The sequence below is a fragment of the Sardina pilchardus genome, chromosome 16 (genome assembly GCF_963854185.1).
Source record: "Sardina pilchardus chromosome 16, fSarPil1.1, whole genome shotgun sequence".
In the NCBI taxonomy this organism is placed as follows: Eukaryota; Metazoa; Chordata; class Actinopteri; order Clupeiformes; family Clupeidae; genus Sardina; species Sardina pilchardus.
The window spans coordinates 10350731-10372196 of record NC_085009.1 but is presented as its reverse complement, the minus strand read 5'-3'; the positions used below and the strand labels follow the sequence as shown (position 1 = coordinate 10372196).

The 21466-nt window shown below is 46.8% G+C and overlaps 1 protein-coding gene across 1 annotated transcript in view; it reads right to left on the bottom strand.

Moving 5' to 3' along the window:
* Positions 1 to 6162: 6162 nt before the first annotated feature.
* adam19a (ADAM metallopeptidase domain 19a) overlaps positions 6163 to 21466 on the bottom strand; it is a gene marked incomplete in the record, with an annotated part of 124521 nt that continues 109217 nt past the window's right edge. Inside the window, 11 exon segments of the mRNA XM_062516852.1 lie at positions 6163 to 6830; positions 9457 to 9638; positions 11418 to 11681; positions 12138 to 12237; positions 12846 to 12987; positions 14544 to 14652; positions 16608 to 16685; positions 17698 to 17902; positions 18095 to 18203; positions 18826 to 19021; positions 20895 to 20984. Coding sequence (XP_062372836.1) covers positions 6779 to 6830; positions 9457 to 9638; positions 11418 to 11681; positions 12138 to 12237; positions 12846 to 12987; positions 14544 to 14652; positions 16608 to 16685; positions 17698 to 17902; positions 18095 to 18203; positions 18826 to 19021; positions 20895 to 20984 — 1527 coding nt within the window.

The window sequence follows — 21466 nt, the reverse complement described above, 5'->3', positions numbered from 1 at the left end:
AACGCACATCAAGGATTGTCCTGTTGTGCTGATCACAGGATATAGACTTAAAAGAGAATAGGTGAAAAGAGCATAGCTTATGTTATGACTTGAAGTGCTCTGTATCCTAGCTCCATTTAGATTAAGTTGTTTATGATCTAAAAGTTGAAGTTTTTGTTGTTGTTTTTTCACCCGTGATAAGGCATAGAAGCTTTTGGTCTCTGTGCAATTTCATGCAATTCAATTCATGGGGGGCGCTGCCACTGACACACTGCTTGGATGCCTATGATAACACATTCTGGATGATGGACATTTGTATCTGTGCATTAAATCAGTTTGGGAGCAGCGTAGTGTACAGACATTTGCACACAAACACACACACACACACACACACAGAGAGAGAGAGACAGACAGGCAGACAGACAGAGGAACACAGAACACACACACACACACAAACACTGGTACAATGGCATACAAGTTTGTACACACACACACACACACACACACACACACACACACACACACACACACACACACACACACAGACACAGACACACACGCACACACAAACACAAGAACACAGGCTCTGCTATTGATGATTTTCCCTCTCATCCTAATATAGCCTAGCATACAGTATAGCATCTGTGCTGCTATTGCTGACCTTGAAGATGGCCAGAGCGTCAAAACATCATCTACATAAGGAGCCAGCATATATAACACTTTCCTCCAATTCTTGTGTGTAGATTAACAGTACCTAACAAATAACAAAACAAAAACAAAGCCCTCCTCACAAACATAAAGGCCTATCGCATGCCAAGCTATTCTTTAGCCAGGGGAGTCACGTTAGATGCACACACAAGGTCGTCTGGAAGACCTGCTTTTGTGTTCCATTCTACAGATCACACAACCAAGGTGACCTTCCACCACTCTCTCTCTCTCTCCTGATGCAGTTCACATGAAAAGAAACTATAATGGGAATGTTCATAGCTCACAGCAGCAGGTGTGTGCCAGGTCCAGTAGTCAACTGCCAAAGGGTTTACAAGAAGCAACACATGTGCCACAGGACTTAAGAGAAAACCAATAGCCCTTGAGCAAGGAAGCCAGGCAGACCCTTAAAAGATCCTGCTGCATGTTGCATATTCAATAGCTAAGCCTACCTGCTGTCTGAAGAAGAGAAGATTCACTCTTTAAAAAAAAGGTGACCTAACATGGTTCTATTGCATGTATGGCATCTCTAAATGGTTCTTTAAACTATTGAAGGATTCGTCTAAGGAATTATTAAGGGTGTAGACTGTAGAGCATGACTGAAGGTGCATTGTGGTTTCATAGACTGTGTCTAAAGGACATATTTGTTGTCATGGCTGCTTACTGCTATGTAGTGAATGTTCTGTTAAACTCCTAACCGATTCTAAGACTCCAGGCATATTCCTCCGGCCTTTCTGCCTGCGGTAGTAATAAAGACGAATTAACTGCATGTACATTTAAAAGCACACCTAACCTTGACAGGGAAAATAAGTTGCAGCAATGGAGGCAGCCTGCAAACATCAGTTTAAATACCAGAGCATGCCTTAGCCTTGATAGTTCTCAAAGCCCAAGACAATGGAGCGAATGCTTAGCAGCCCACAGCATTTGTGTTCAAATGGCACAATCCTGACATACTGATGACAATAAATAAAAAATGGTTGTAACCTTCAAACAGAGTAACCCACACATTCAAAGCCATTCAAAGACTGATTGTTGAATATGGACTAATTCACACAGAACTTGAGAGTCAAGACACGTCATCAAACAACAGGATTCAGCCAGCAAGAAGAGGAGAAAAGAGATTACTACAACCGAAGCCATTTGGGAGCAGTGTAAGCAGATTCAAATGAAGTGTGTGTGTGTGTGTGTGTGTGTGTGTGTGTGTGTGTGTGTGTGTGTGTGTGTGTGTGTGTGTGTGTGTGTGTGTGTGTGTGTGTGTGTGTGTGTGTGTGTGTGTGTGTGTGTGTGTGTGTGTCTGTCTGTGTGTCTGTGTGTCTGTGTGTGTGTGTGTGTGTGTGGTAATTACAATCACACAATTATGATACATATGCACTTTTTAGGTTATAATTGAGAGTAATGTTTTCATGAAATCTGATCTTTCAAAACAACAAAATGTATCTTCCTCTGTGCATAACTTTAAAGCGTGCCTTCAGTAAAACAAAAGGAATTGTACAATTGCACAATTCCATTTCTTTGGTGCTTATCTTTCTGCAATGCCTTGTTAAAATATTTGGAGAGCTTCACATCATCAGTCATTTTCATAAGAAGCCATTCTTAAAGCCATGTCACCCTTCACATGTGTGCAATCAAACAGGCTTAAAGCAACAATCAAATATTTGCTGGCGAGTGAAGCCAATTAAATCTCCCTCTCTTGGTCCATGAACTAACATTTCTTATTTTCATCTTTTATTTGCAGCCAGATATGCAATGCTTCAATGAGCTGCCTCTGTTCTTGGAGAAATGCTTAGTTCACATTATGCTCCAAACACACATCATCTTGCAGCAGTCTGAAATCTGCAGTGGCGTGACAGCTACCACAGGTTTCAGCTCAGCCTTGCCTGAAGTTAAACCAATAGGTGGCAATGTTTGGCATATAATCAAGCTAAAGTCGATTTTGCATTTGAAATCTAGTCACCTAGGCCTACTTGGTGCGAAACAGATTCATGTAACAGTTTGACATGATCTAGCCTACTCGAGGCCTGTATATATATATATATATATATATATATATATATATATATAATCTGCCTGCGTCCATTTAGTTTCCTACAGCTTCAAACTTAACATGGGCCTAATTTAAACTTGAGTCATCAAAAATCAACGGTGCGCCATCTTAATTATCTCAAGAACATGCCGTACAGCACTCTTGAGCTCTGATTTCCTGTCATGTTTCATGAGGTGTGCATAGGATTGACAGCATAATTAAAAAGGAATATTAATAAAGTTTCTTTTTTCTTTTGCCAATTAGAATAGGTTCATATTCACTAGCAACAAATACAGTATAGGCCTTGTAGGAAGGTCCCTGAGGACTTCAATCATAATTGTTTGTGTTTGTTTGTGTGCACGAGAGAGAGAGGGAGAGAGAGAGAGAGAGAATGAGAGATAGGCAACTGTGATTTATGTCGAACTTCACTGGGAAAACCAACTGCATTTCATTTAGATCACGCCATCCGATCGGCGCGCTATGGAGCCGCGGGGGTTGTTTGGGCGCGCTGGTAATGGCTTAGAAAACGTCGACGTCAATAAATCTCCCCCACGAGTCCCATTCCTCCAGGCGGCCCGAAGCCCCGCTTCTCGTCGAACCCCGTCCGGCCGCACTCCAAATGCATTACTCCTCTGGGATGAGTATATGCGGGTCGCACATATCTCATTTCCAGTGGACCGAAATCCATTACGGAGTGAAAAACTGCAGGATTGAGGTTTGGCCAGCTGATACAGCTATGCCGCGTAGTGGGCTACCTCTGTCTTCCTCATCCAAACGATCGTTTTATAGCCACATTAGAGCACAGGCTATCACAGAGTTGGTAAAGGAATCATATTAGGCCTATTTGCTAACATAACTCAGGATTGTTTTATATTTCTTTATGGTTATGACTGAAAAGAGTGGTTTGGACTAGGCCCCCAAACAAACAGTTCATTTTTTTTTTCCTCAGGTGGGCTGCACAATAAAGATAACCCAGGGGGGCCAGCATCTTAACAAAAAACTTTAGAGGAGTCTGTGTACTGTTGATGAATTGAACACAAAAGAGTTTGTCCAGCAATGGCAAGACCATCAACTCCATCCCTTGGAGCGGTGTTTAAAAGCATGAGTTAGAGGCCTGGGCGCTGTAAAGGCTGAGGTGTGGATAGCTGACAGGCTTGGAGACAATATAAGGCAACACATCGTTTCACACAGACTGAAAAAAACCCAACCATTTATTTATTTACTGTCGACAAAAGCCAAACGCAAGCTGTACCACCTTTCCAACTCCCAAGGAGAGTTGTCCTTCAGAAGAGATCGTATCCGCACCTCCGATGGGACCCCCTGAAGGAGACCGAGGCTGGAGGCAGGTGCCGCTGCAAAACATAGCAGGCCCAATTAAAAAAATCTCCTGTCTACATTTCAAAGACCTTTTAGGTCTGGTAGGCTACGCGGCACGTTCCAGTGCCTCTGTCCGGCAGCACTGGCCTGGATGTTTCAGTGACCGGTCGGTCACCCCCCAGCTTTCTACTCCCCATGGCTGGAGAGGAAGTGCACGAGACACTGACCTTGACAAAGCGCTGCCTTTTCCCCCTGGCTGCCCGGTCTCTAGTGCAGGACTCTCCCGAATGCTACGCACGCCCGCGGCCACCGAAGAGGATTTACTACGACCGAGATTACTATCAGAGGGGGAGATGCCGCTGTCCCAGTTCTAATTCCCCACCACCGCTCCACCCACCTCCACCACCACCACCACTCATTTCGCATCTCGCCTGCTCTAAGCCCAATCGCTACCCAGTGACCGCTACCACCTACCTTTCACCTTAATAGAGAATCGCTGAAATAACAGTTACAGTCGTGATTAGAAGCTGCCTATAGGCTATCAGAAATTACACTTCATTTGTTGCTCACAGCGGTATTTCAACGGGGTGTTCGAAATTGGAATTGAACTGCCGATTGGCCATCTTCAGGGGTCCTTAATGTCCATTCCATTCTGGAAATTAAGTTCCAGAATCCGACAATATCCCTGAATGGCTCTGCGGGGAGGGGGGGGGGGGGGGGGGGGGAGGGGGGGTGGTTCCTCCATTTGAAAATACGATTTCATTTTTAAATCGCCATCCTTCGTTAGAAGGTGGCAGTTAGACCTCATCCTGTCCGCCCAGTGGCTACCGCCTCTGCTCCTGCTCGTCCCCGGGTGACAGTCTGTCCCTTTCACGTGATCCCCTGGCTGTGCAAACACTCATCCTGTTCTCACTCAGAACTTTCTTTAACCCACCATTACGGAGAAACCTTGAGACTGCTTTCAACGCGCCCACTGGAAAGAGACAATGATATTGAACCGACATTATTCATTTGAGTTCCATATAGACTTCCAAACAATGGGGCAAAGGTGCCGGCCGTGTCAAGACGATGATGCGGTTCATGTTCCGGTGAACAAAAACATCCAAACAGGAAGTACAGCTTCATTACACCTCGTGTCCCTTTGGATAAGACCTCACTGAAACGCGAGGGTCTTATTTTAGTGTACCAGACGTTGTCTGAAGGCAGCTTAAGGGCAGTTTGGTAGATTAACCCTTTAACACTAGGTGGCAGGATGACCAACACTAATGCAGATGGACAGATAGAGAGAGAAGTCTAAGGCACAGCTGCGCAGCAGAGCTCTTCCAGTGGAACGCAACACCCCGGGCTCCTTCACCTGGGCCCCAGACGAGAGACAGGAAGTGGTGCTGCTTGAAAGGTACGGGGTGCTTCTCAACATCTCTCCTCGATCCTCGATGCTCGATCCTCGAGGGACGTTCCCACTGATCGATAACGAAAACTGGAAAGACTATCCCATTGTTGCCGCCCCATCATGCTTCATGTAGATCAGTGAGGATCGAGGCCCGAAGGGAGGAAGGGAGGATGTATAAACGAATGAAACGAACTGAATGAAAGGCACCCATGGACACGGATGAGGAGCGGAGGATGAGAAGGAGCTACTAAAACACCATGACAGAACGCTGCCTCCCCTGTCTGTGTGCGCAGCGCTAGCGCAGGATTAGCTCCTCTTTACATCCCCCGTATCGGCCTATGGGGAGACATCTCTCGAGCGCACAATGTCACAGGTGGGTGGTCAGCAGCACCTGCCTAGAACAAACCCACACAAATTGACTCCTTTGCTTATACAACCGCCAGCCTACCATCTACCTGTGGTGGGCCTGAAATGGCTTCTTATGAAACCGTAAGCGAAGTGACTCAATCGAGGCAGGCGGTGCTGCTCGCTATAGCTATAACCTGAAAAGGGCCGTGGGCCGCGCACAAGCGGTGGCGCAGGTGGTATAAAAAAAAACCTGGCAACCCTCTCTGGCTCGAGGCCTGATTCCCCAACGCCTGCGAGGCCTGAGGTCGTGTGTGTGTTTTATGCAGATAGGCTTTTGGAGAGAGAGAGAGGCGAAGCACAAACACAGTGAGTTCAGTCTTAGTAAAAAAAAACAGTGGATTTTATGTAAGGATGCAAATTAAAACAAACATACACTTGAGAAAATTCACATGGGAAAAAAAATGAGTGAACAGTTGAACAAAAACTGTCTTTGGCACATCATACATAAACATTAAAAAGCAAATGTAAACAAGACAGTTATTTAAAAAAAACAAACAAAAAAAACACGACAAATACAAAGAAACTGATACACGAAACACGTAAACGTAATGACGATTGAATCAAGATTTTGGTAAAATGACCACTCCACCCCCCACCCCCTACCCCACCCTCCAAACTAAAAACATTTTGATTTCGTTGTCTCAGTTCTGCATCTCTGCGTCTTCCGAGTGCAAAAACCGCGTCTTCTCTCGTGCCGGGCGCGTTCGCCAAGCGCGGTGGGGTCGTCAGCGTTGGGAGCGTGTGGTGGGGGGAGGAGGGGGGGGGGGTTGCAGAGCCTTCGACTCGACCCCAGTACCACTCGGCCTCTCCTGGAGGGATGCCTGTTGGACAGTGAGCCTGTCCCGGGTTTTTCTTTTCTAACAGCCTCCAAACAAGGTCTTTATGTTTTTTTTTTATTTTAGTGCAAATAAGGCTGACTGCAGTCTCTGCTCCAGAGCTCAGAGTTCCTACCGGGGTCATTTTCTGAAAGGCGATGAGGCTGTGTTTGGTTTCGCTCCAGGTACGGGTCTGTAAAGGAGACAGTAGCGGGGGAAAGGGGAGGGGTGGAGAAAAGGTGGTGGAAGGGGGGGGGGGGGGACAAACAGTGTGTTACGCTTTGCTGCATGTGGGTGTATGTGCTGTGACAAATGGTACAAAGTTTCCCTCTTTGTCGTCCTTGGCCATAACTCCAGCCCCACGGAGGTGGGTCTCGAGATGGATTGTGGATCGCCGGTTATGGCACCTCCGGTTTGCCAGCCCGAAGAACACTGGGATCTGTGCAGTCAGGCTTGCCAACGGAGTAGCATGCAGTGTGACTAAATGATAATACGGAATCATGTGTGAATCACACTCAGCACAGAATGAGCAGGAAGAAACGGTGCGATAATATAACAAGCAAAAATGGATAGCCCCTAGTTATGTCGCACGGATTAACATACGGTAACAAACGTCAAACGTTTTTTTTTTTACATACATCCTTTGCTCTGGGCATGGAAATGATAATTACAAAGCACATATTTTTCGGTTTATAGTGTCTGAATCTGTAGTGTTTGTTGAGGGGAAGAAACGCCGTCTTTTGTTACGATAACAATTAATTTGTGCTTTTTTTGAAAGCTCGGAAGCGTTTGATCGCGAAAACTCGGGCTGGGTACAAAACGATCCATACGTTCTGCATCCCGGCAGCGCCGTGGAGAGACCATCAACCAAACAGGACTGCCCTGGCGATGGCCTCCCCTCCTAATTATCCGCCGCTCCTTCCCTGCTTAAGACGGATGCCTGAGTCTTATTCTCTTAAGTCGCCATGACGCCGGGCCTGCCGCATTGATTGCCGTGGCAGAGCGGATGGAGGGCTTAAGGAGCTCGGCGGGTGCTGCCGCATGCGTGTGTGTGTGTGACGTGCGTGTGTGTGTGTGTGTGTGTGTGTGTGTGTGTGTGAGGGAAGGAAGATGCGGCACCTGCAATGTCGGCAGGACTGGTACCTGCCGGGGTGGAATTATCAGCCTGCGCGTTAAGCTGTGCCTGAGTGCCTCCCAGGCTCCACGGGCTTTGCAGCTTTAACAGTAAACAACTGTAGATAAGACGATATGGAGGTTCAGGCCCGGTAATTTCTCTTTCTTTACCCCCTCCCAAACCCCCCTTACATTCTCTCTACTCTACTAGTTTATGCTGGGTTTGTTTATGGAACGTGATCAAAGGATTTCGTTTTTATATATATATAAAAAAAGAGGGCTTTTTTTGAGATGTCATTTTCAGCTTTGGATTTCAGGTGGATTACTTTGCAAAAACAGGGGCTCCAAACCCGATGCACTACAATTTATTCAACCATTTATTCCAAAACCGACCGCACTGAATATATAATTGAACTCCGATTTTTTTGTTGTTGTCTATTTCCAGCCAGTCCTGCATTTTCATGTTGGACTACATTATCCCTCGTTTTGTCTGGCAGGTGACATAGAATAACCGCTGACCCGGTATATACACAGATGAATGAGTTGCCGACAGAGCATCCCCCCTGGAGGAGACAGAGAGCTTGTATCGACCAGATAGCGCGAGCTGGAAACGAATTGCGTTTCCCACTGGGGGATAAGGCCAGATTTACGGGCGAAGACATGGAACGTGACTGACAAGAACACGTTCGAGCCGATGCATCCCGAGGTTGGTCGAGAGTTCTTCAAAAAACGGCACAGATCAGAAATGAAATATTCCACTTAATCTTGATGGAATGGACATGAAAAGTTTAGAACGAAGAGCGAGCCTTTCAGGGCACTTCTTCAACTACCTGCCCCCCCACCCCCAACCCCCACCCCCATTCCATTTCTACTGGATGGACTTGTGCTGCCTGGACGAAAATGAGAGTTGTGCTTGAGACTGGCTCTTGTCCAACTGCAGGGTAACTGAATACATAAATTGACCTCGGTGGCCTCTGATGGCTTAAAACAGAATGCAATTTAAAAGCTCCTCTTTTGACCTGCCTAATTGAGCTACGGTTAATCAGTGCAAGGCAGTATTGCAGTACAGAATCACTCTTATCGTATAGACGTCTGTACTTAGAATGATTTATCTGCAGACAGAGCGCACCTTTGAACTCACTTTCTATATCTTTAGAATAGATGATTCCAGTGATTGGGTAATGGGACTGATGGATTGAAGTGGTGTAATGGACAATTAATTTAATGCGTCATGACTGCCTGATGAATGAGCTGAAACCAACTGATGATTAATTGGTTGACATGGCAACTTGCTGATGAGAAACAGCTTATTCTAATGATGTGTAATTACCACCAAACAGTGAGGGGAAAACATTGGACCACAGCGGCTGTTTAGAAGGCCTGATGAGGACTTGAGCCAAAATGGCCTCTTTTAAATTCCTAGCCAAACTAGTTAGTAGAGATATGGCCCTCCGGCATGGGTTTGATATATAAAGGACTACCAACATGGGTTTGAGATGCAATGGGTTTGATATCCGATGAACAGGGAACATGCTGTGTCTGTAGTTTGCCTTATTCTGTTAGTTAGCTTTCTGGAGTTAGCACTTGCTACCTGAATAAATGTATGTAAATGTTATGCATGTGATGCATGTAATGCAAAAATACACACATACTGTGTGTGTGTGTGTGTGTATGTGTGTGTGTATCTGTCTGTCTGTCTGGCTCACCTGAATGCTTTGAGAGGGGGCGTGGCTGTCACCATGCCCACGGGCTTGGGCCCCACGGCGGGGGGCATCATGACCAGCAGGCTGCCTGAGGAGGGCTTGGGCACGGTGGCCCGGGCAGGGCTGACTGGCAGGGGCCTCTGGGGAGGAGACGGGGAGTGGCGCGACTGCAGCTCAGACGCCAGCTGGTGGAGAGAGGGAGAGGGAGAACGAGAGAGAGAGAGAGAGAGAGAGGGAGAGAGAGAACGAGAAAGACAAATGATGCAGAGAAAGCGAAAGAGAGGGAGGAGAGAAAGACAGAGAGAGGGGGAGAGAGAACAAGAGAGAAAAATGATACATAGAAAGCGAGAGAGGGAGGAGAGAAAAAGAGAGAAAAAAAGAGAGAGAACAACAGAGAGAATCATGACATGGAGAGAGAGGTAGAGACAGAGGGAGAGAGAGGTGGAGAGAGAGAAAAGTGATACAGAGAGAGTAGTTTAATATCATTTACACAACCATTTATTGAATCAATCTTCAAACCATGAAATCAGAGCCCCATTGAAACACGAAACACGATACAATATCCAATACAGACATCCTATTGGATCAAAATGTATAACCTCCTCAAGTCTAAAAAGACTAAAATAGCAGGAGACTTTCCACTTCATAATTAAAAACTACTCATTCACCCTCCTCCCCACCCTCACACGATTCCCGAGAGAGAGAGAGAGCGCGAGAGAGCGAAAGAGAGGGAAAGAGAGGGCAAAAGTAGAGATGGCACAGAAGAAAGCCAGAGAGAGAGAGCGAGACTGAAAACATCCTTAGCCTTCCATTCTTAAATCACACGTACACTAGGTGCCAATTTGATCCCTTCATGAATCTCCTTAACCGTCCCACACGCAGCTCATTCCCACATGCCTGCTGCTGCCCCGCTCTCTATTCCTGTCCACGCGGCCTGTACCTCCACTCCAGAACCCCATCCAAATTAATCCCTGATTACTGCTGCTGTAGCTCCAGCTAATTCCCCTGGATGCTGAACTGTGAAGGTGAAAATACAGTGGCTGCGGCGAGGACCAGAAATCAAATACAAATAGCATTTGCAGCGTCGCTCGACGTGAGAAAAGTTGGTGCTAATCCAATTTTTTTAGCGCCGCGGCGGCTGAGAAATGTAATTTCGCCCGCCTATATGCTCGGGACCGTCTCCCCTTTTGTTTTGATTAGTCCGCGAATTCAAGCGAAAGCCCGGGTAGAACGCAGGGGGAGAAAGAAAAGAGAGAGAGAAAGAGAGGAAGAAAAAAATAAAAAAGAAAGAGAAAACGACAACAGCGAACGCTGCCGTCTGCGCAATATCACAATCGAAGTCAATCAAATTTGAGGAGCATCAGCGCTCCCACCGTGACAGGCGGAACGCATCGCCTGATGATCAATAAGACGGGAGAGAATAACTCTTCCCGGGTAATTCTGAAAATAATCCCTCCCCACGGTATTTCATTGGGCTTTAATAAGCCCAGGTGCTGCCCCGCTGTGCAGCGCTTCAAATAGTGGGTTAGACGTACACACAACAACGGAGCTAGACATCGGGGGCCTTACAAAAAAGTTTCACCCTCATCCGTCTAAATTTCACAGCTATGTTCTGTGTGATTTAGGCATGTTGTATGTACAGTATGCTTGTTAAAAGAATTGTATCGATTCTATGCTCCATTATCGTTGTATTTCATAAAGTCACAAGACACAGTTCGTTTTGTATCGGCTTTCTTGGATTACAATAAAAACACAATTGGATTACAAAAGATGCACTGTGTAGTATATTTTCTGGTCTCTGTACAGTGTTCAACCACCCCTCTAGCATATCCTGGTGAATGTCAAAAAATCTATACGGCTATTCTATTCTAATCTATTCTTCAGGGTCCATCCACTTGCTGTTCCACCCCCGGACACACACACACACACACACACACACACACAAGAGAGCGAGGGGGCCTTACCAGCGGTGAGCGCGTGGGGTTGAGCGGCAGCGGTTTCTTGGGCGGGCTGAGCTTGTGGGTGTGTGTGTGGGCATGCGCGGGGGACTTGGGGGGTGCGGCGGGCGGCTTGCTGGCGGGGAGGAGCGGCCGCGGGCCCTTGATGTCCCGGGGAGAGGGGCGCGGAGACGGAGCCGGCCGCAGTGGACGCACCACGTTGACCGGCTGCGAGCCGTTGGGCATGGGGCCTGGCCTGAGAGGAAGGACTTCTTTGCTGGTGTGAGGAATCTGGAGAGCCAAATAGAGAAAGTTATTAATTATTAACTGATTATTTCACACACCTTGCCAATACTATACAGTATAGTATACACTACTCACAAAAAGGGATATTCGGTTTTTCGGGTGAAATTTCCACTATAACCACTATATAATCCACTATAACCTTAACAGGTGAACTTTAAGTGACCTTGTCTAAACTTTTCAATGTGCTTGTCCAACAGTTCAATTATTCAGTACTTTCTATACTGAAACATTTCACCGAAAAGCCAGACATCCCTCACTTTTTGTGAGTAGTGTATGTATGGAACGAGGGTGGTACGTAAACGTCCTCCCCAACCCCACCCGCCATTATGGCTGGGGTTTGAGGTGCTGTGAAAACGAGCGACAACAGAAATAAGACATGGATAATCAGTCGTTTCTTAAGACATTTGTTCAATGGTTCCAGAAACAGTCCTCCTTACTCACCCCCTTAAGGTTGGTGCCCTTGTTTGAAGGTGCGACGACCTTCAGATGAAAGGCGGGATTCAAGTGTCCATTCTTCCCCTTCTCTATGGAAGCCTCATGTCTGCGGAGGACAGCACAAGCACTTGGGTGTTATTTCTCTATTTTTTTTTCACACATACAAAAAGTGAAGGTCAAGCTAGAAATCCAGAGGGAGTTTTTTTCCCTTCTTTACAGCCTTTCCCTTCTTGAAACAGATTAGTCTGGTCTCAAGGTGCCTGCCACGCTGGATTATGGGTTTACCAGACACTAAATTGTCCTCACAAAAACGCTCAAAAACTTTCCCAACGACCAAAAACAGTCAAGAAAAACACAAACACAAACTCAGAGGACACAACTTTTGCCACCCCAAGTTCAAACCCAGTCCACTGACTTATCTACATTCGCTGTACCTCGAATCATTGAAAACACCTAGGCAGTTTAGAAGGAAAATTTGGATGGGGACATACCTATCAGTCTACACTCACCAAAAATGGTTCTATTGCATGCTTCATATATGGCACCCCTAAATGGATCTTTAAACCATTTTGAGTTCATCAAAGGAACACCTAAGGACTCTTTAAAGCCAAGCACCCCAAGAACCTTTTTTTCCAGTGTGTATCACATACAGACATACAAATATACCATAGACTACTAGGAACAAATAGCTTCCAAAGGATCCGTAGTCCATACCTGCTGGCCTTGGTCTTCTCTCTTTGTGAAAGCCACTTGTGGTAGAAGGAGTTCTTGATCACGAAGCAGTAGAAGGAGAGCAGGATGGCCGGGAGTAGCACCAGGAAGGCAAAGACCAGCCCAATGACCAAGCCCAACTGACCTGTGAACAGAGGCAAAGCGTTACGACACTGAAAGACCAGCCCAATGACCAAGCCCATCTGACCTGTGAACAGAGGCAAAGCGTTATGACACTGAAAGACCAGCCCAATGACCAAGCCCAACTGACTTGTGAACAGAGGCAAAAGCGTTAGACCAGTCCAAGTGATCAGCTAAGCTTTCGGGAACCTGGGACGACAGGCCTCTGTTGTGCTTGGACGCATGGTGGTGTTTGGAAGTCACCCGTACCAGAGAATCAGATGTCTACGCATCGGTGGAGAGCGACGGGGGGAGTTTGTGACAGACACATGAAAAGAACGCAGCGATGTCTGACACGGAAAAAAAAACAAGCAAAAATCTCTTTTGTTCTGTCATAACTTTCTCCGAAGACATAAAACCAAAAGGAAAAAAAAAACGAAATTGGGATGACAAGCAAGAGAGAGAGAGAGAGAGAGGAAAAAAAACCCCGGTGTCATTCACCACCAAACACAGCTCTTCTTTGAAATGCCTCGCTGATGCACTGATTTCAAATGTCAGTAATGCAATATAACAAAAGATCTCCCCGCTAAAGAACGCAGCAGGAGGCCCGCGCAACAATAGCATATGGCGCGTGGAGTGGAACCGCCGCCAGCCAAATGCCACCGCCACTCCGCGCGGACAGCGGAGTGACGAGACGCGCAGCTGGGTCTGTCGGCGCGAGTTAGGCGGCGCGACTTTGCCGAGGAGCTAAGTGACAAGCCGATTGCGTGTAGCCGCTCTCCCGCTATTGTATCGCACCGCCCGGAAAAGATAAACTGCATTTCACGGCTCCGAGATGATCCCATTGATAGGGACCACTTTGCATTAGCGTCAAATTGAATTGTTGACAACTGGAAATTGTCCACGGTTGTCCCTGCGACAAATCCCGCTAATTAAGATATGGTAATGTTATAGCGCGTCGGCTGCGGGGACAAGCTCGTGGATGTGGGATGAAATGGTGTACTAATGGCCTGTAAAGGGCTGGGCCTCTCTCTCTCTCTCTGTCTCTCTCTCTCTCTCTCTCTCTCTCTCTCTCTCTCTCTCTCTCTCTCTCTCTCTCTCTCTCTCTCTCTCTCCTCCCTCCCACCCACCCGGGCTGATTCAATGTGACATACTGGCTGGAACAGGCGGCATGAAACTTGCCATTTTAAAAACGCATTTCAGAGCGAGTTAAGAGGCTGGCACTTCGAAGGTTAGGAATCCTTAATCAGCCCACTCAGCGGGAGGTGGGGGGGGGGTGGCGGGGCTCGGTTGACTGAAAGAGCAGAGATGACCTTTTCGGGAAGGTGCACTTCCTGTCACGCTGCGAAAGAGAGAAAGGAGAGCGGAGAGAAAGAGGAAAAGGGAACGCGCGCTCACAGGGAACTAGTCCTCCTTGAACAGCACTTCAGAGGTGCCAGGCTGAGACATCAGCATAAAACGGGCTCATCAGCCATTTGGGCAGTGGGGTGGAGGGGGTTTGGAGAGCTAAAAAAGGGAGGGAGGAGAGATAGAGAGAGGGAGAGGGAGGAGAAGGGGAGGAATATGAAAAAAGAAACTCACTGTCATACTGGACAGGCCCGCTGTCCAAACTGCCGCCCAGGCCTGGCTTCTCGCAGAAAGGGGGTGCCCAACCACGGTTGCAGTGGCAGTTTCCGTTACTGTTGCAGACCTAAGGTGTGTGAATGTGTGTGAATGTGTGTGTGTGTATGTGTGTGTGTGTGTGTGTGTGTGTGTGTGTGTGTGTGCGTGCGTGCGTGTGACAGGAATCAAGAAGAACAAGAAGTGTGCTCAGCAGGTGATTGGTGTATATGGACATTCAGGCATAAAACTTAAAAACATATTTTCATTTCAAGAGTTCAAAAAGGATCAGCCGGTCACGTGATCAACCCTGAGCTAGACTCTAGGCCAGCAAACAGAAAGGCCTGCTCGCTCCATTTTCCCTGCCAGTCTTTTTATCTCTTTCATCTCGTGGTAGAGCTTCCTTTTAACTGAGAAACTTTTCAGGGTAAATGTACTTCACGCTGGGTTTCTGACTTTTTGTTTCAATTATTTATTTCTTATTCTGATTGGTTACATATTTCTTTTCAAAGACACACCAGCCATGGCCACAACACTTGAGGGACAGAAAGAAATATGAAAAAAGCGAGACACGGCGGGCGTGGCGGGAGACAGGGAGACGAGGCAAGCGGATGGCTCCTCTCTCGTCCCTGCTGCGAGGGTCTTTCTTAAGCCCCTCTGGACCGATCAATCAAACATTGTTGCATGAAATACAAATAAAGACTGAGAAAGTGAAAGAGAGAGAGAGAGAGAGAGAGAGAGAATCAAAACAAGAGCTGATAGCGATAGAATGTGTCGGTATGAAATGTGTTAATCTCCCGCTCAAAGCAGCTCACTGGCGCTAGGATTTTCAAAGAGAAGTGGAACAAATAACTCAAATCACAGATAAACAAACACACCAGTAAAAGCTTTAGAATGGTTGTGTGTGAGTAAGTGAGTGAGAGAGAGAGAGGGAGAGAGAGAGAGAGAAGGAGAGAGAGAGAGGGGGGTGCAGTTAGACAAAATGAGAGACAGAGAGAGGACGACCAAGACAGGGATTAGATTCATGTGCTGTGAGGGCTTTCTAAAGACTTTAATAACAAACAAAAAAAACGTTAACGATGGAGATTCTATAGCAGAGCTAATGGAAGGATTGTGTGCTTGAGCGAGTTTGTGAGTGAGTGTGTGCATGTGTGAAAGTGTCTGTGTGTGTGTGTCTGTGTGTGTGTGTGTGTGTGTGTGTGTGTGTGTGTGTGTGTGTGTGTGTGTGTGTGTGTGTGTGTGTGTGTGTAGAGTGAAGAGGAAGAAACACCTGCAGGGGCTGTTTGAGAGGATTTTGGAGTGTGAAATTGTGCCCGTCCTCACTTGGCTGACAAACACTGACCTCGCGCTCGCACGCTCGCATAGACGCAAGCACAAACAGCCCAAAACAAAAGTTCCAAGAGCCCAAGGAGAGGGGGCATCATCCATTTCAGACGACACTGCTGTCAAATATCCGAAAAGCCGTTTCACAAATCCCTGCCACTTATCGCTGAAGACATCTTCCCCCCCGAGACATGGAGAGTTGCCCAGACTTAAAAACACATCAGCCATTTGGGATCAACATTACAGCATATCAGCCATTTGGGATCAACATTACACCACTACACTTCCAGAATGGCGCACTGACAGGGGCTCAAGGATTATTAAAGCCCTGTATCATATTACAATAAAAGATTACCTTCATTATCTCTTAGATGCTGTTTACAAAAGGCTTTATCCAGATAGCTTATGTTATATCAACGAGCTACGAGCTTAAGCTGTCCGCTTAATTCCACCTCAATTGTAACCTCGGTCTCTTTATGGTTTGTTGAATGTATCATTAATGTATTATATGAAATTAGTCTTGAGCATCGAAGGTTCAACGTGATCTGGGCATTCATTTTGTCTATCATAATATCATAACATAACCTTTTATCACTTAATGCAATATAGATAGCACGGTTAATAAAAGCATTATAGTATAGTAAGGAGCATGTAACGAATGAGTTATTACACATTTTCCTCACAGCCCTCGTTTACAAGAACATGTTGTGTGCAAAAACTCACCCCGTGTCCATGGCAACGGCCTAAGCAGTTCTCCAGATCGGTGAAGGAGGCGTTCTGACAGCGGCGGTCTTTGCACACCTGAATCAGACCACATGGAGCACAAACTCAAACTCGGGTCCAGGCCAATCAACAGACTCCCGCTAATATCCGGCCATGATGAGCCTCTTCATACGACCACTTAAGACCAAAGCAATTCATCAGAGGTGAATCATCATCATACAACACTACTCAAAGCTAAGCCCTGTATGCAGTGATGGAATATTTCTTCTAACTCTAAAAAACAAAACAAAAAAAAAAACAGTATAGTGGTTAGCTTGGTGTTTTTTTCCTCACCCTATCTTCACTTTTGGGGCAGTGGTCAAACAGAGCTTTACAAGATAAGGAAAAAGAACCCAGCAAGAGTTCACAACAACGAATAACAATCAGTGTATCATCTGAGGGCTTCTTTTTTAAAAACTTTTTTAAAGGTCAAAAGTGTTGTCATGAAGAGATCTCTTTGTCTGTAAACCTCTGTGGTGAGTATTGAGAACATAAGCAGCTACAGTTTGTCCAAATGGAACAACCCAAAGATATCTAAGCAAGCATCTGGGACACAGGAGGTCTCTTTCAGGTTCAGTTCAACCTCAGTTCACGGAAATAGGACTGTATTACAAAAGATTCTGCTATGGGAATCAGGAACAGGACTCTTCATTGGCCCTAGTTTGTAATTAGCACGTAAAAGTCTGAGGTTATAAGAGGATTCCCACTCTAAATCAGATAACTATTTTTTTCTGACAAAGAATTTCCACAACCTACTATAGAATGAATTGTACATTATACCGGCCAAATATGCAAATTTGTCAGAATAGCCGTGCAGTATTTTAAAATCTTTAGCTTTTTTAGAGTAGGAGATGAAAAGTGGGCACTGAATAAGCAAAGTCATTTTTAAACTGCTGCAACAAAATTCCCTGATATTCCAGAACTGCCTCACAAACGATACAATTCCATGATGTTCCATTTCTGGAATATACTGTACACTGAAACTTCCATGATATTCCAGAATATTCCATGACCCCCGGGAACCCTGTGCTTGGCTTGTGGACCTACTCACCTTCCCCTCTCCACACTTGGTGCCCGTGATGACGAGGCCCGGGTCTGGCAGGTCGCCCTGCCCCTCCTGGGTGGTGTAGACGTAGGTGCCCCTGCACTTGACGTCCATGCCATTCCTGCGGATGGTGGTGTCGATGGACACGGCGTTGGTGCCCTTGGGCTTCTTGGCAGCGCTGTGGCACTGAATCTTACCACACTTGGCATCACTGGGTGGAGGGAAAAAAACACGATAGCGGCCCGCGGCCCAAAAAAAAATATGTCAGAATGGTAAAAAAATAGAAAAAAAACTCAAATGAATAACTGTAACGGCAGTGATTATTTGTCACAGCCAAATGCCAAACGGCAAAAAGGGCTTTCAGAGCAATTTCACAGCAATTACAGAGTCCAAATGCATTTACCTTTTGTCACATTTCACGTAGTTACCCTGAGCGTCCTTTCCGCAGTTGCCAAAAGGGTTGCCAGCCACGTTCACGTCCTGAAAGCAGGCATCGTGCGCAGGACGGGCACCTGGTACAAAATGGGCATTTTTTTCAGCCTCAAATACACCAGTTTTCAAGTACATTCCTCAGCCCAAGCAGTGAGCGTGCCCAAGCTCATGACTGACCATGGGCAGGAGCAAAGAGCAAAGGCTATGACTTCTGCAGTAGCTTACCTTCGCTTTTGAGACTAAACGCTTGACACAGAAACTTCAAACCTGGCAGCTCTGAAGCTTAAAAGAGGCCACGCCGAAGCTTAACACCCGACACTCACGGCCCAAAGCCTTTGAGAGTCAGAGCCCACTAGTGAGCCTGAAAAAGTAAAACAATGCATTTTACTCTCCTCTGAGGATGGTGACCCGACATGCATTGTACTTGTACTGTACTTGTACTGTACTCTATACTGTATTTTACTGAATCATTACTCAGTTTTTACAAATACCGAAATTCACAACATGTTTCACTATACTTCTCTGCTTCCTTTTCTTTTCATCTAGAGGACAAGAGGTAAGAAAATGGCAACATTCTCCCTCTCTCTCTCTCTCTCTCTCTCTCTCCTCTGATTCTCTCTTTGAACTTTTCTTTAAAAAAAAAAAAAAAACTGCACACTTAGCTCCATTAATTGTGTGTGGTCAGTGAGGCGGCCATCTTACCGGAGCCCCACAGCTGCAGGCACTGGGCCTCGTGGGTCAGGCACATGCCGTTGTAGCAGTAGGCGTGGCCGCTCTGGCACGTGGAGCCGTCCAGCAGGTAGACGTTGGCCGGGCAGTACGGCGAGCCGCCCGTGCAGTACTCGGGCAGGTCACATGACCCCGCTGGCCCGCGGCACATGGTGCCCGGCTGCTTCAGCTGGAGGGAGGGAGGGATGGAGGGAGGGCAGAGAGGAGGGAGGGAGGGAGGGAGGGAGGAAGGGCAGAGAGAAGGAGGGAGGGATGGAGGGAGGGAGGGCAGGGATGGATGGAGGGAGGGCAAAGAGAAGGAGGGAGGGATGGAGGCAGGAAAGGGCAGACAGAAAGAGGGATAGAAGGTCAGAGGGATGAGTGTGAGTGATGGTGGCCAAATGAATGATACCAAGATGGAGAGGAGAGAGGCAGAGAGAGAGAACACTTGGGCAACCCCACGGAAAAAGGATTTTTTTGTCACGTCCATAAGGCCAATACAATCTGATGGTATGGCATGATGTGAATGATTGCATGGAATTTGAGCATTTGAGAAAAATGCACAAAAAAATGTTTGTTATCATTCACATCATACAAACACCAAGACATTTCATTGGTGTTATAGACATGACAAAAAGTTACATTTCCGTAGAATTGCCTGGCTACAAAATGCTGTTTTTAGTAGTATACTAATTCAGTTTACTCTGGTTGATTGCTGGTTTCGCATTCTCTACCTTTAAAGAGCTACGTTCAAAGCAGTGGTCTGTTTTCTCCAATCCGCCCACTAGCCTTGGATTCTTATTAACCTCGGTTAGCGGTGTCGAGGAGAAACAAAAACGGCAATTTGCCTTAATGGTAGCTATTGCTTTTAACTAAACAGTGCTTTCCCTCTTGAGCACACAAACAGCTTCAGCCATGTGGCCCGAAATGACAAGTCAACAGTGTGACTGATGCACCCTGATGCAGAGAGAGAGAGAGAGAGAGAGTGAGAGAGAAAGAGAGAGAGGGAGAGAGAGAGAGAGAGAGAGAGAGAGAGAAAGGGAGAGAGTGAGAGAGAAAGAGAGAGAAAGAGAGAGAGAGAAAGGGAGAGAGTGAGAGAGAAAGAGAGAGAGAGAGAGATCTAAGTGGATAAGGACAAGGGTGACGGCGGCCGAGGATGCACAGGATGTACAGACTATAATTGAAATCAACGCGTCTCTATGTTTTTCCCAGCGGGAGCCTAAGACTGAGCTCGCCCGCCCGCCTGCCCGCTCGTGTGTGTGTGTGTGTCGGCGAGGGGCACTTAAGCAACCCGCCCACGTGCCCACGCGCCCTGCGCCTCTGTGTGTGCCGCGCGTGTGGCATCATATTGAGCAGGAGATCTGCAGGGAGCGGAGCGGAGGGTTGCGTGAGGCTGTGGCAGTGACATTTCGCGACACACACTCCACACATGAGGCGCTCTCCATGTAAAGCTGACATGAGAACGTATTTACTGGAGTGGGGTCAATATAATGCTGAGAGGCATGGGGGGGAGGGGGGGGGGGAGTTTCCGGAAATTCATCTGATGACATTTGATGGAGCGCGGAGTGCGTTTATCCGTGGCTCTACCTGATTTAAGGTGACATTTGAATGCGGAGGGATATCGCCGGTCTGAACTGGACTGAGAAGTGTCCGTGACTGTTTACAGGGTGCGTTTGCATATCGTAGTGGGCTTAGATTCAATTATTCAGACTGTGTGTGTTTTAAGGAACAGATTGGGTGTTCTTTTTAAGGGCATCAACTCATCCACATTCTGCAGCTGGTCTGGTTTTGGTTAAGGACTGATTTGTTGCTTCAGAGGAAAATATTGGAAAATGAACTGAGATTTGACTTAATTGGAATTCAGAGACAAGGAAGCATGGCACAGATTGTATGTTTGAATCTCTGTGTTTGTGTGCTTGTGCTTGTGTGTGTTTACGACCCCTTGCATGAGCCTGCCCAAATTCATGTGAGAGACAGTGTGTGTGTGTGTGTGTGTGTGTGTGTGTGTGTGTGTGTGTGTGTGTGTGTGTGTGTGTGTGTGTGTGTGTGTGTGTGTGCAGTACCTTGCATCCCTCGCAGCAGACCCCGTGAGCACATTCCGCCTCTGCCTTCAGTGTGCAGTTGTTGGCATTGCAGCAGTCATTGGTGCACTCCTTTAGGAAAAAAAAAAAAAAAAATGGCAAAAAATGAAATACATCCTGCTGCTCTCCACACACACACACACACACACACACACACACACACAACCCCCCCCCCCCATACACACACTGAGGTGAAGCAGCTTGACCCCTCCTGCCTGTCGCTCAGTCAGGGCGTCGGTGTTGGCAGCATCCTCCACTCATCTCACTCAAACACTCAGTCAGCCGTCTCCGCTAACAGCTTCTCGCTTGCGCAATCTGGGGGCGGCTAATGGCTCTGATTTATCCAAGGGCCAATAGGTGACACCGAGAATTTGTGTGAGTGTGTGTGTGTGTGTGAATGCATTTGTGCGTATGTGTGTGTGTGTGTGTGTGTGTGTGTGTGTGTATGTATTTGTGTGTATGTGTGTGTGTGTGTGTGTGTGTATATGTGTGTGTGTGTGTGTGTGTGTGTATTTGTGTGTATGTGTGTGTGTGTGTGTGTGTGTGTATATATA